The 12,552-nt window shown below is 40.2% G+C and overlaps 1 protein-coding gene across 2 annotated transcripts in view; it reads left to right on the forward strand.

The window, feature by feature from the left end:
- St3gal3 (ST3 beta-galactoside alpha-2,3-sialyltransferase 3) overlaps positions 1 to 12,552 on the forward strand; it is a 252,926-nt gene that overhangs the window by 44,162 nt on the left and 196,212 nt on the right. For both annotated transcript variants that reach the window (XM_023707860.1, XM_004647615.2), the window contains exon 2: positions 4,119 to 4,263. In XM_023707860.1, coding sequence (XP_023563628.1) covers positions 4,149 to 4,263 — 115 coding nt within the window. In that variant the 5' untranslated portion in view covers positions 4,119 to 4,148. The remainder of the gene's footprint in view (positions 1 to 4,118; positions 4,264 to 12,552) is intronic.

Raw genomic sequence — 12,552 nt, forward strand, 5'->3', positions numbered from 1 at the left:
TTCAAAACAATTGAACTAAGAAAAAGTTTTCATGATAGTAAAGAAGTACTAAGAATAAAGCATAAGATAAATACTGGAATGGCACATAAATGACCAGCACTTCTAACAGCTTGGGGATAGTATATTGCACAAAGTTCTAGTGTGTTGTGGACATGGATAATGTCTGTGACACTTACTGGTGGCCAGGTTTCACTTGTGGGACTGAGCTACTGCTATTTCCTTGAAATCCACCCTGTAGACCCAGATAGAATCATGACCTATAGGGTGCAGGAGACATCCATTTGTAGAGTGTGCTGATGGAAGTATTTTGCTGCTGTACACAAAAGAATAACTGAAAGACTACTGTTGTATACCTCTTATTCTCCTTTGTTTAATTGTTTGCCCTATTTGGTGAGTTCTTTCCATTCTCATTCATAGAGTTGTGATCATTTTGCTTCCTCTCTAGAACATCATTTAGTAGTCTCTGTAGGCTTGGCTTTGTCATCATGAAATTCTTAAGTTGTTCTTTGTCATGGAAGTATTTCACTTCTCCATTATACTTGAAAGAGAGTTTTGCAGGGTATGTCAGTCTGGGCTGGAATTTGTTTTCTTGCAAGACTTGTATTACTTTGCTCCATGCTCTTCTTGACTTCATGGTATGTGAAGAGAAATCTGCTGTTATTCTGATGAGTTTTCCTTTAAATGTGATCTGTTTCTTTTCTTTAGCGGCCTTTAGTATACTGTTCCTATGCTAAATATCTGAGATCTTGATTATTATATGTCTGGGTGTGGTTTTAATTGGGTTGATGTTATTTGGAGTTCTATATGGTTCGGTTACCTGAATGTCAGATTGTTTCCCCATATTTGGGAAGTTTTCTGTATTCTGCCCATATTTTTTATATCATTTGTATTGACTCCTTCCTTCTCATTGATGCCTGTTAATCTCACACTGTTCATCTTTGCATCATCTTGCAGGTATTGAATTATCTTTTTCCTGCATCCTAGTTGTTTTTAAGAGATCTTTTCTTTCTTTTTCACCTAGCTGCAATGGTGTCTTTAAGATCTGAAAGTCTGTTTTCATTTTCATATAAACAGTTTTGCAAGCTTATAATTGAGGCTTTAATTTCCTATATATCACTTTGAATTTGCTTCATGCATTCTGTTTCTTTCCTATATTGCTTATTCAAGGATTCCATCATTTTTATATTCTGCTCTATTTTTTTATCAGTGTCTTCTTTAGAATCACTTAGTACTTCTTTGATTATAGTTATCATTTCTTTTTTTACTTCAGAAATTATTTCTGATCTGATTTCTTCTATGCCTTTCTGCAGTTGTTTCTTTACTTCCAACACTATTATTTCAGAGATATCAGGTGTGTGATTTCCAATTTCTTCTATGCTAGTTTCTTCTGCCTTTGTTCTGGGTGGACTCAGGGCCTGAGACTGCATTTTGCTCCTTCTCTTTGTCATTTTGTATACCACTGTCTTCTAACCTTTGGTGTAGAGCTTAGATAGATTTATTACCTTAGCATCAAGTCTGGGTCTACGAAGTTAAGACTCCTCCAGGTGGATTGTAAATTGCTGTGCTCCACTTCTTCATTCTGCAGCCCTTCGAGGTGAACCCTCTGTGCCACTCTGGCAAGATGTTCTGCTCCTGAATCAGCTGGGTGGGTCTTGCCTCTAGCCTATTTGCAGGGAGTTCTGCTGAAGGGTTCCATACCAGGCTTGGGCTCTGGGTTGATTCAGGATCTGGTGGGCCCTGGCCATCTCACTCACACGCCGGGCCTGCGCTGTGGGTCGAATGAGGATCTGGTGGGCCCCGGCTCGTCTCACTCACACACTGGGCCTGGGCTCTGGGTCAAATGAGGATTTGATGGGCCCCAGGTGGCCTCACTCACATGCCGGGCCTGGGCCCTAGGTTGAATGAGGATCCAGTGGGCCCCCAGTCATCTCACACACCAGGCCTGAGCTCTGGGTCGACTCAGGATTCGGCGGGCCTGGGTGGTCTCACTCTATTTATACTCATTTTGAGATAGGGTTTCACTATGCAGTTCAGTCTGGCCTTGAACTCAATTTAGCCTGGGCTGGCCTCAGAGTTACAGAGATGCTCCTGCCTCAGGCTCCTGAGTTCTGGAATTACAGGCATGCACCATCATGCCTGGCCTTAGACATAGATTAATTTACAGAGAATTGACATTTTAGGAGAATGGACATTTCCAGTATTGAATATTAAATCCTAATAACTTACTACATTTGTTACTCTGATCTGTCTCTGGTGAAAGCCTTACCCATGTCTTAGCAAGTTTAAGTATTTTACAGATTTTGTTTCTATCACAAATATTTTCACCTTATATTTTCTAGTTGGATATTGGTGAAGACCTACTTTATTAAATTTTCTATCAGTTCTGAGCTGACCATGGTAGTCCACCCCTGTAGTTCCAGCTGTTTGGGAGGCTGAGGCAGGAGGATCATGTGGGCCTAGGAATTTTAGATCAGACTGGGCAACATAGTAAGGCCCAATCATAAAAACAAAACAACAAAATTCCAAGGTTAAATACAGAAGCATCCAGTCCTCTCAATTCCCATTAGATCTAATGGTTTTTCAGTAGATATTCTTGACTTTTCTAGATGGACAATAACTTTTTGTCACATTATTAATATTTAGACACAGTATCTTTCCCATCTTGTTCTGTGTCTGGAATATCTTGTTGAGGTTGAGCAGTGGTCTAGTTGTGGAAGCCTTCTTGGCCCCAAGTTCACTTATGGTAGTTTCAGAATGTGTACTGCAGGATGTCTCACATCAAGGGGTGGAGTGGAGGACAGATTCCAGACAGCCTTCCAGACAGCCAAGAGAAACAAGGCAGCCTTCAGTGAAGTGAGAATGACTGGTACATAGGACAGGTGAGGGTGGGTGGTGAACCTGTGGCATGTGTGCTGCATTGGGCTGTTTATATCATTGAATGCTCTAAAAGGTTCACCATCACTGGGCTAGGAGAAGTGGGGATGGGTTAAAGAATAAGTCAGGGCTGAGTCAGGTGCTGCCAGACTTTAGGGGGGCAATTACTTTATTCAGAGAAATTGAGAAGTGATTGAAGGTAAAATGGCCCCCTAAAGAGGTCCAGACCTTAACCCCCCAGCCCCTGGAGGGTGTATAGATAATTATAAATCCTGTGAAGATGGGACTCTTGGTATTTGTAAATATGTTGCCTAACATACCAAAAGGTTCTTTCCAGGTGTAATGAAGGGTATAGCAGATTACAGGCAGATTATTCTGGATTGTTCAAATGGATCCATGAATCACTTGAGCCCTAAAAATAAAAAAAATTAAAAAAAAAATCTTTGGCTGAAAACAAAAGCAAGATTCTATAGAAGAGTAAATTGCAGAGATTCAAAGAGTGAGTGACTTAGCCATGGCTGAAGGGGAGCTGGTGAGAAGTTGAGAGAGGGTGTACAGGCCCTGCCTGATAAACCAGCAAGGAAATGGGAGCCTCAGTTCCTCAGCCACAAGGACTAAGGTAAGTCAGTGGCCAGAATGAGTGTAGAGTGGATTCTTCTCTAGAACCCTGAGAGAGATGCCCAGCCCCACAGTCCCTTGGTTTTGGATTTGTAAGACTCCAAACAAAGGACCTTGCTAAGCCACCCTACACCCAGACAGTGGGCTTTGTTTGGAACCCTGACATAAGAAATGTGTTGGTTAAACTGCTAGATATTCAACCTCTTATTTCCTCAGCAGTGAAAAAAACGAGTACAAGGAACTTTAAGCAGGGAAGTAGCATTGTCATATTTTGTGTTATTAGAGAATGGCTATGTATACTGTGCACAAAACAAAACTGGAGAGTAAACTTGGAGTCAGAGAAGCTGGTTTGTTGGGAGTATGGTGGTGGTGTGGACTAGGGTAATGATGGTGGGAAGGGTTAGAATTTGAGGTTTATTGGGGAAGTCACAGTTCTGGATCTTGGCCAGTGACTTTATGTTTGGGATAGAGGAGGTTGCCTGGATGACTGCCAGGACGGCTGGCTGGGAGCTGGGTGATGCCGCAGCTGCCCCTTGTGATGCACACGAGTGGGTCGGAAGATGCCATGGCATGACCTCTGTGCCTTGATTGCTTTGTCTTCTAAGATCTATTTTTTTCCCTTTTAGATCATGTAGACAATTGTAAATCATGTGAAGATGGGACTCTTGGTATTTGTGCGCAATCTGCTGCTAGCCCTCTGCCTCTTTCTGGTACTGGGATTTTTGTATTATTCTGCGTGGAAGCTGCACTTACTCCAGTGGGAAGACTCCAGTAAGTATAGTCACTTTACCCCCTCTCCCAACAGGCCGTTGCAAGTCAATTATGGTTTGTATGCAGCTACAATGCTGCTGTGTTATTCAGACATATTCTTCAGAGATGGGCGGTGAGTGTAATCTGAACATTTCAGGAACTCTTGTTCAGAAACTGCCTAACCTTTTAGTTGCTACAGGCTGAAAGCATTCCCTTTTTAAAATTTTTTTTTTATTCTCTCCCCTTCTTTCTTTCTTTAACTGCATGCCATGGCAAATCTTAATTCTTTTTATAAGCCCAGTGAGAATGTGCTATTCTTCAATTAAAAACCCACACTACACCCATACTTCTAGTTCTTGAAGGTTTTTGTTCTTTTTAATTTCCATAGTGTATTAGCACTCTGATTTCGCATTTATTGCCTTAGGGTTTAGTGCTAAAGTTGTTTTTTCTTCTGCCCTCAAAACATATGTCTTTACCTTTTATTTGAATTTTTTGTTCTCATTTTAATATTGTATCTTATTTTCTTTAATGAAACTCTGTTTTAATGTTTGGTATTTAATCTGACCTGAACAGATGTATTAGCTTCTTTTTTCTACTCAATGAGTCTTAATCCCTTTCTTTCATCTGTGCATTTGGTTTTACGTGTCATGTAGGGTTCCTTACATGGCCTAACCCCTCTGACTTCTTTCTGTTCATGCAGTGTTCTTCGTGCTGCACAGTTGCACTTGAAGTGTTGACGGTGATAGCACCCGATTTGTACATTCTGTTCTTGGCTGTAGATTAAAGTAGTACGTGGTGGTTGAAAGTGTTTCTCTTTTGGCTATTTTGTCTAATCTGAGCTTGGTTCAGGATACACTGGGTGGCCTGTCCTGGTTCTTAGTGAGTTGTGTTCTTGAAAATAGTTTTGCTTTCACAAACATCTACTGCGTACCAGTATTGAGCCCACTAGAACGGTTTGTCTGTGGGTCTGAGGCTTAAATGAGTGGAAAGAGGCAACTGGCCCTGGCCTGCTGCTGTGCCAGTGCCTAACTTGGGAATGATTCCTGTGAGATAGTTCATTTAGTTCTAAGGCCCAAAGTACTAAGAAGTTTCAAGCCAAGTTTTAAAATGTAGTCTTATCTTCTACTATTTTCCATGGAATTTTAAGTGTGTCCTAAATGTTTAGCTTATAATTATCACTAATTACTTTATATTTCAAGAGTGCATTCAAATTTCTCTGCACTTTTTGCTTGTTTGTTTGGTTTTTTTGAGACAGGGTTTCACTGTATAGTCCAGGCTGGCCTTGACCTTGCTGTGTTACCTAAAGTGGTCTTGAACCCCTGCTTCTCCTGACTCAGCCTTCCAAGTGCCAGGAATATAGGCATGTGCCTCCACGTCTGGCTTCACTTGTTTTTAAAGTCAAGGAATCTACCAAGATAAATAGCCATTTGAGCCATCTCTGTATTCTAGGCATTCTCTGTGATCAGAATGATGATTTATTTGTGTAGAAAATGTGTGTAAGGTGGGGGCTGGGAAGATAGCTCAGTAGAATAAGTGCTTGCCTGGCAAGCACAGGGTCCTGAGTTCAATCCGCGGTACCTAAAAAAAAAAAAAAAAAAAAAAAAAATGTGTGCAAGGAACACAGGTCTCCTTTCTTGTACAAAATATAGCAATAGCTCAGGTAATATTCCTAGGAAGAGAAAGAAATTAACACTGTGGAAGACACATTGTATGTCAGTTATTAACCTGGACAATTCACAAATTGAGATCTAATCTGATGTAATTCTTGCTACAGTTCAGCGAAGATGTCATTATATTCCCATTTTCCAGTTGAGCAAACTGAAGCACTTGGTTTAATTTTCCAAGGTTATATAGCTAATTATTGGAAGTAGAGTTGAATCTGAATGATGAAGAAAGGATTTGATTTTCTATTCCACCTAGTAAAAAGAAAGGAAAGGTAGTTGGAGAAGTAGGTAGGAAGTATCAGAAGGAGGGTAGAGAAAGGAAAAGGAAGAAAATAAAAGGAGAGAAAGAGAGAAAGTCCTCCAAAGGAACACTTGAGAGGTTTATTTTGAGATTTGGCCTGGTGTTGCTAACAAGTGCCGTATGTAAGCTTCAGTGGCTCATTAATAGTTTCCTGATGCCTTTGGCAGTGTTAGCTAACTAACCATTCTTCACAGCATTTCTGTTTCTGTGTCTCTCAAGCCTCTTAGATGTTTGATTTTGAGTAGGTTGTGGGTTTTTTTTAAATTTTATATATTTGGTACGGGATCTCACCATGCAGCTTGGACTCATAGTGATCCTCCTGTTTTCAGTCTCCTCAGTGTTGGGATTATAGGCATGCGCCACCATGCCCAGACTTGGTGGCTGGCTCAGTGTGCCGGGGGGTGGGGCTGGTGAGGCATGTGGTGCCAGGGGTCAGACCCCAGTTCCTGCGATTGCCTTGGCAGGCTCTTAGTTTACTGGAGTAGGTTGTTTCTGTAGCAGTATTTCTGTGCTTTGGTATCAGGGCAGAGTCAGAGGACCAACCCTGATGGCTTTCCATCAGAGAGGGTCAGACAGGTTCAAGCAGAGGAACTTCTGAACCCAGATGACTGCTGGTGCTGTCAATTTCAAGCTCTGGTTTAGTAATATTGAAGATGATGACGCTATCCTTTTTTCTGAGGGCCTTAGAGGACACTTCGAAGTTTTAACTATAAATGTCTTTAACATTATGAAGTACTACTTCTTTTTTTATAATAATAAAATTACCTATTGAATTCCTTCATCATCAGAAAGGAAACTAGAGTTTTAATTATGAAATTATTTATCCAGTAAGCAGCATGTTCCTCTTATGGTGCATGTACTGTCCCAGGCAGACTGGATATAGATGAACATACCCACTATGATTGAAGTATATGTTAAATATTTAAAATTTTGTTTTGTTTTGATACCAGGGAACAAACTCAGGACCTTGCACTTGCCAGGCAGGTGCTTATGCTGCTGAGCCTTCTCAGCAGCTGTTTTGTTTTTTGAGACTCACTGTGTAGTGGATGCTGGCCTCAGACTCATGGTGATTTTCCTGTCTCAGTCCCCAGAGTGTTGGAATTAGAGGTGTGTGCCACTTCACCTGGCTTTATTCATTTCTTTAATTTTTTAAAAATGTATTTAATACAGGGTCTCACTACAAAGATCAGACTCATAGTGATCCTCCTATTTTCAGCCTCCCTAGCTGCTGGGATTACAGGCACACCCCACCACTCTCAGTCTCAATTGTTGCCTCTCATCACGCCCTGGGGTTGGGGCCAGCACTGCACACTGGGATCGAACCCCAGTCCCTGCGTCTGCCTAAGCAAGCACTTTAATCCTCCAAGCTACCTGGCTGGCCCTGTGCCTTGCTTTGAATTTTAAAAATTTATCACTACAAAGGACACATTGCCATGAACTCTCCTCAAAATGTGCCCCTGGTTTTGAATACACTTAATCCTGTTGTCCATGGCAGTTTGCAAAGCAGTTCTGGAAGACCTTTGTGTCCTTACCCACCTTATTTACTGAATCTGACACCATGCATCTTCTGACTTTTCCCCCAAAATCAATATGGCCTTGAAAGGTGAATGGTTTGAATTGATTGAGGATGAATTTGTTTAAATCAAATTTAAGGATTTGGTGCTATTAAGGACCTCATAAAGTTAATATACTAGGAGAAATTTTCACTTTTTTTTTTTAATTTTCAATATTTAAAATTCACAGAGGTTGATATTTAGCATAAAAGGTACTTCTGCTGTCAGGAAGTAAAAGGTGGCTGGGGAGGTAGCTTTACAGTTTAAGCACCTGCCTGGCAAGCGCAAGGACCTGTGTTCAATCTCCAGTACCTCATGCCTTGCTGGCCCCAGAACCCTGGGCACAGTGTGCCCGACACTGGTGGCACACACTGGGGACGCTGAGACAGAATGATCATTATGAGTCTGAGCTGCATAGCAAAACCTTGTACCAAATAAATAAATAAATAAAAATTTATTAAAAAGTATTATAAGAAGTAGACAAAGAATTTGAATGGCAATTTACAGAATTGGGAAACTCATACAGCTAATATGAAGAGATAACTAATCTCATGGGCTATAAGAAATATAGAAATTAAAACATTAGCCAGGTGTAGTGGTACACACCTATAATAGCTGTTTAGGAGGCTGAGGCAGGAGAACTGAAAATTCAAGGCCAGCCTGGGCATCTTATGTGAGATCCTGTATCAAAATAAAATTCTTTAAAGAGCTGGTGATGCACCTCAGTAATAGTGTTTGCCTAGCATGTACGAGGGACTGGGTTCAATCTCCAGTATCAATAGCAACAACAACCACCAAATCATTTTTTTTTAAATTTTTTTTAATTTTTTATTTATTTGAGAGAGAGAGAGAGAGAGAGAGAGAGAGAGAGAGAGAGAGAGAGAGAGAGGGGTGTGTGTGTGTGGCCAGCTCAGCCCACCAGGGGGCGGGGCTGGCTGGCATGTAGAGAGAGAGAGAGAGAGGTGTGTGTGTGTGGCCAGCTCAGCCCACCAGGGGGCGGGGCTGGCTGGCATGTGGTGCTGGGGGATTGAACCGTGGTCCCTGATGCTTTGCTAAGCTTGTTCTAAGTAGGTGCCTTAGACCACTGAGCCATCTCTCCAGCCCCCACCAAATCATTTTGTACCTCTTAGATTGACAAAAATCAGTGGATAATACCAAATGTTGGCAGCAGTGTGAAAAGACTATAACCTGTAGCCTTTGTTGGGGGAAGGTAGACTGATACAGCCACTCTGGAGAGCCCTCTAGTAATAAATTGAAGTACATACATATGCTTTAGCCCAAAAATAAAATAGCTGTTTCCTTTATTTTCATCACAATTTTGAGGCTACCCTGGGTTACATATGAGCATGGATAGCAAATATCTGCATTTACAAAATAAATAAACCAAATCCCATCCCTCAAAGTTTGAGTCATAAAAGGAAATAAATCTCACATGTGCTAGTGGATGCCTGTAATGCAGGCACTCAGAAGGCCGAGGCAGGAGGATCACCATGAGTTTGAGGGCAGTCTGGGCTACACAGTGTTTAAGGTCAGCCTGAATTATGGAGCAAGACCTTGTTTCACACAAACAAAAAGGAAATAAAATAGCTTTATTTCTGTACATTAAAGAGAAGCACAAAGATTCTTAGATAGGCTTCAAAACTATGAACCATAAGATTGAAAATTGATAAGCTTTACCAAAATCAAAATTTTCTGTTCTTTGAAATATACAGCACTGTCCAGAGAATGAAAAGGCACACCACAGAATGGGAAAAATTTAGAGCTCTAAATTATAGTATTTAGTACCTTCAATACTTGTATATATTTGTATCCAAGATCTATAGTTTTTTATAACTTTACTAAGACTCTAAACACCTTAATCAAAAGTAAGTAGATTCAGAGATGCACTTTATAGAACAGGATAGAAGAATGACTCATAAAGACTTGAAAAGATTCTCAGCTTTATTAATCATCAGGAAATACAAAACCACAACATTACCCATCAGAGCAGCTAACGTTTGAAAAACAGCACTTTTTGTCAGGGCTATGAAGCTAGCTCAGCCACTCCTGCACTGTGACTGCAGGTGTAAGGTGGCATGCTCACGTTGGAAGCTGGCTTGGCAGCTTCCCAGACCAATGAGCATGCACTTGCCAGATAGTACAGTTATCTCAGTCAAAGTATTTATACAAAAAAAGTGAAAATGTCTAACTGCATGAAGACCTGTGCTTCAGTGCTGGTAACAGCTTCATTTCCAATATCCCCAAACTGGAAAACACCTTACAGGTCTCTCACTAAGTGAGTGGACAGCCGAAATGTGGTCCATCTAGCCATACAGTGGAGTGCTGTTCAGCCGTATAAAGAAACTGACTTCAGACGTGGTAAATATCAAACTCATATTCTTGAGGGGAAAAAAGCTCTAAGACAAAGAGTCCATATGCGGTTCCATTTATATAAAATGGAAACTAATTTTTGGAAACTTGAAAGCAGACCAAGTGGCTAGCGAGAAGAGAGGCGGGTTGCAGCAGCAGGGCAGCATGAGATGATGGAAGCGCTGTGACACTGATCGTGGCGTTGGCTTCGTGAATGCGTACAGCTGTCGTAACGCTTCACATTAATGCGATTATGTTATTATTTCTCAATATAGTTGATAATTATTTTAAGCATACATGTAGAAAATACTGTTAATTATACGTACAAATACCATACTAAACAATAGGATGATTGTCTTTGCAAGAGATGTAAATGGTAAAGAGAGAAAATACAAATTACAGCTCACTCAATATGGTTTGATAATTGTTTCTGTATACTTATATAGTGCATGATAATTAGAATGGCCCTTGTTAGCAGAAGTCCCTCAGGGAGTAGAATGGCCAACAGGCACCCTGAAACCCACAACACATTGCTGTGAGAAATTAAGGAATATTAAAATAGACAACCGTGTTCATGGTCAGAAGATATGTCATTGTTAAGATACTGAATCTTCCCAGCTTGCTTTATATTTTCAACCAAAATTCTGGTTTTAGTTTTGTCTTTTTTTTGTGGTAGAATATGACAACTGAATTTAAAATTTATATGACAGTATAAAGTATAGAAAACTTAGAATAGTTAAAATTGTGTTGAAAAAGAATCAAATGGAAGAATCTGCTTTCCAAATTCATTATAAAGCTATAGTACATAGAATGCCATTGGTATGAAGGTGGATGTATAGGGCTGGGGAGATAGCTCAGTGGCATGAGCACCTGCCACCAAGGTCCTCAGGTCCTGAGTTTGATCCTTGGTACCAAAAAAAGAAAGAAAGAAAGAAAGAAAGAAAGAAAGAAAGAAAGAAAGAAAGAAAATGTATATAAATCAGTGGGTCAGAAAAAGAGTCCAGGCAAATATGGCCAATTGATTTTTGAAAATATGCCAGAGGAATTTATTTGAAACGGTATAATTGTATTCAATAAATGGTTGCAAACAAAGAACCTTCACTTATCTCTCTGCAAATACAAAATTAACCTAAAATGGATCACAAAATGGATCCTAAAAGGAAGAGCTAAAACTATAAAACTGAGAGAATATTAGAGAGAAATCTTAGTGACCTTAAGATAAATAAATATTTCTTAAATAGCGAATGCAAAGCTTTTTTTTTTTTTTTTTTTAATTTTAAGATAGGGTCTGTCCTTGTAGTTCAGGCTGGCCTTGAACTCACTGTCACTCCAAGCTGGCCTGGAGCTCTCCCGGTAACCCTGCAGCCTCAGCCTCCAGAGAGTATTACCACACTCTGCTGAATTTTAAAAATTAATACAATGGACCTTATCGAAAGTAAAGTCTTGCTAAGAGTGGTGGCCACTCCTGTAGTCCCAGCTGCTTGGGATGTGGACAGGAGGATCTCTTGAGCCTGGGAGTTGAAGCTCAGCCTAGGCAATGTAGTGAGGTTCTGTCTTTAAAAAAAAAAAAAAGGAGAAACAGTAGCTCTTCATAAAACACTGCTGCAAAATTGTAAAGGCAGGCCAAAGACTGGGAGGAAGTTTTGCAAAACATATACACAAAAGATTTATATTTTGAGCAGGTAGTTAACTCAGGCAACTTAGAGGGCAATAAAAGTCAAACATGGGCAGATACAAAGACTTCATAAAATAAGTACACAGATAGAAAATAGGTAAAAAGATGGAGAACATAATTAGAAATCAGGAGAAAATGCAAGTTAAAACCACAGTAAGATACTATGCTGACTAAAAAGACTATATCATTTATTGGGAATGATGTAGAGCAACAGTTCCAGCTTTACATTGCTGTAAAATGATACAACCGCTTTGAAACACAGTTTGACAAGTTTTTGAAAATTAAATTTTCATTCAACGTCCCTCCAGTCATTCTACTCAAAGAGAAGTCAAAAACATATGTCCGTACAAAACTTTGTACAGGAATGATTTTAGCAGGCTTATTTATAATAGCCAAAAACTGGAAATAACTCAGAAGTTCCATCAACAGGAAAATAGGTAAAGAAATAGTGAGATATCTATATAATGGAACACTGCTATTACAATGAATGAGTTATTAATAGTCGTATGAGCATGCATGAATTTCAGTCATGCTAAGTGACAGAAGCCAGACATGAGTTCATACTACATACCTCTATTTTTGCAGAATTCCATAAAATACAAACTTATGATGTCAAAAACTAGCTCAGAGATAGGTTTTGAGGATGGGAGGGGTGTTTTGAAAGGCCTAAAGGAGGGGCTGGAGAGATGGCTCAGTGGTCTAAAGCACCTACTTGGAACAAGCTTGGCAAAGCACAGGGACCGCGGTTCAATCCCCCAGCACCACATG

Source organism: Octodon degus, unplaced genomic scaffold (assembly GCF_000260255.1).
Source record: "Octodon degus isolate 3935 unplaced genomic scaffold, OctDeg1.0 scaffold00315, whole genome shotgun sequence".
Classification (NCBI taxonomy): Eukaryota; Metazoa; Chordata; class Mammalia; order Rodentia; family Octodontidae; genus Octodon; species Octodon degus.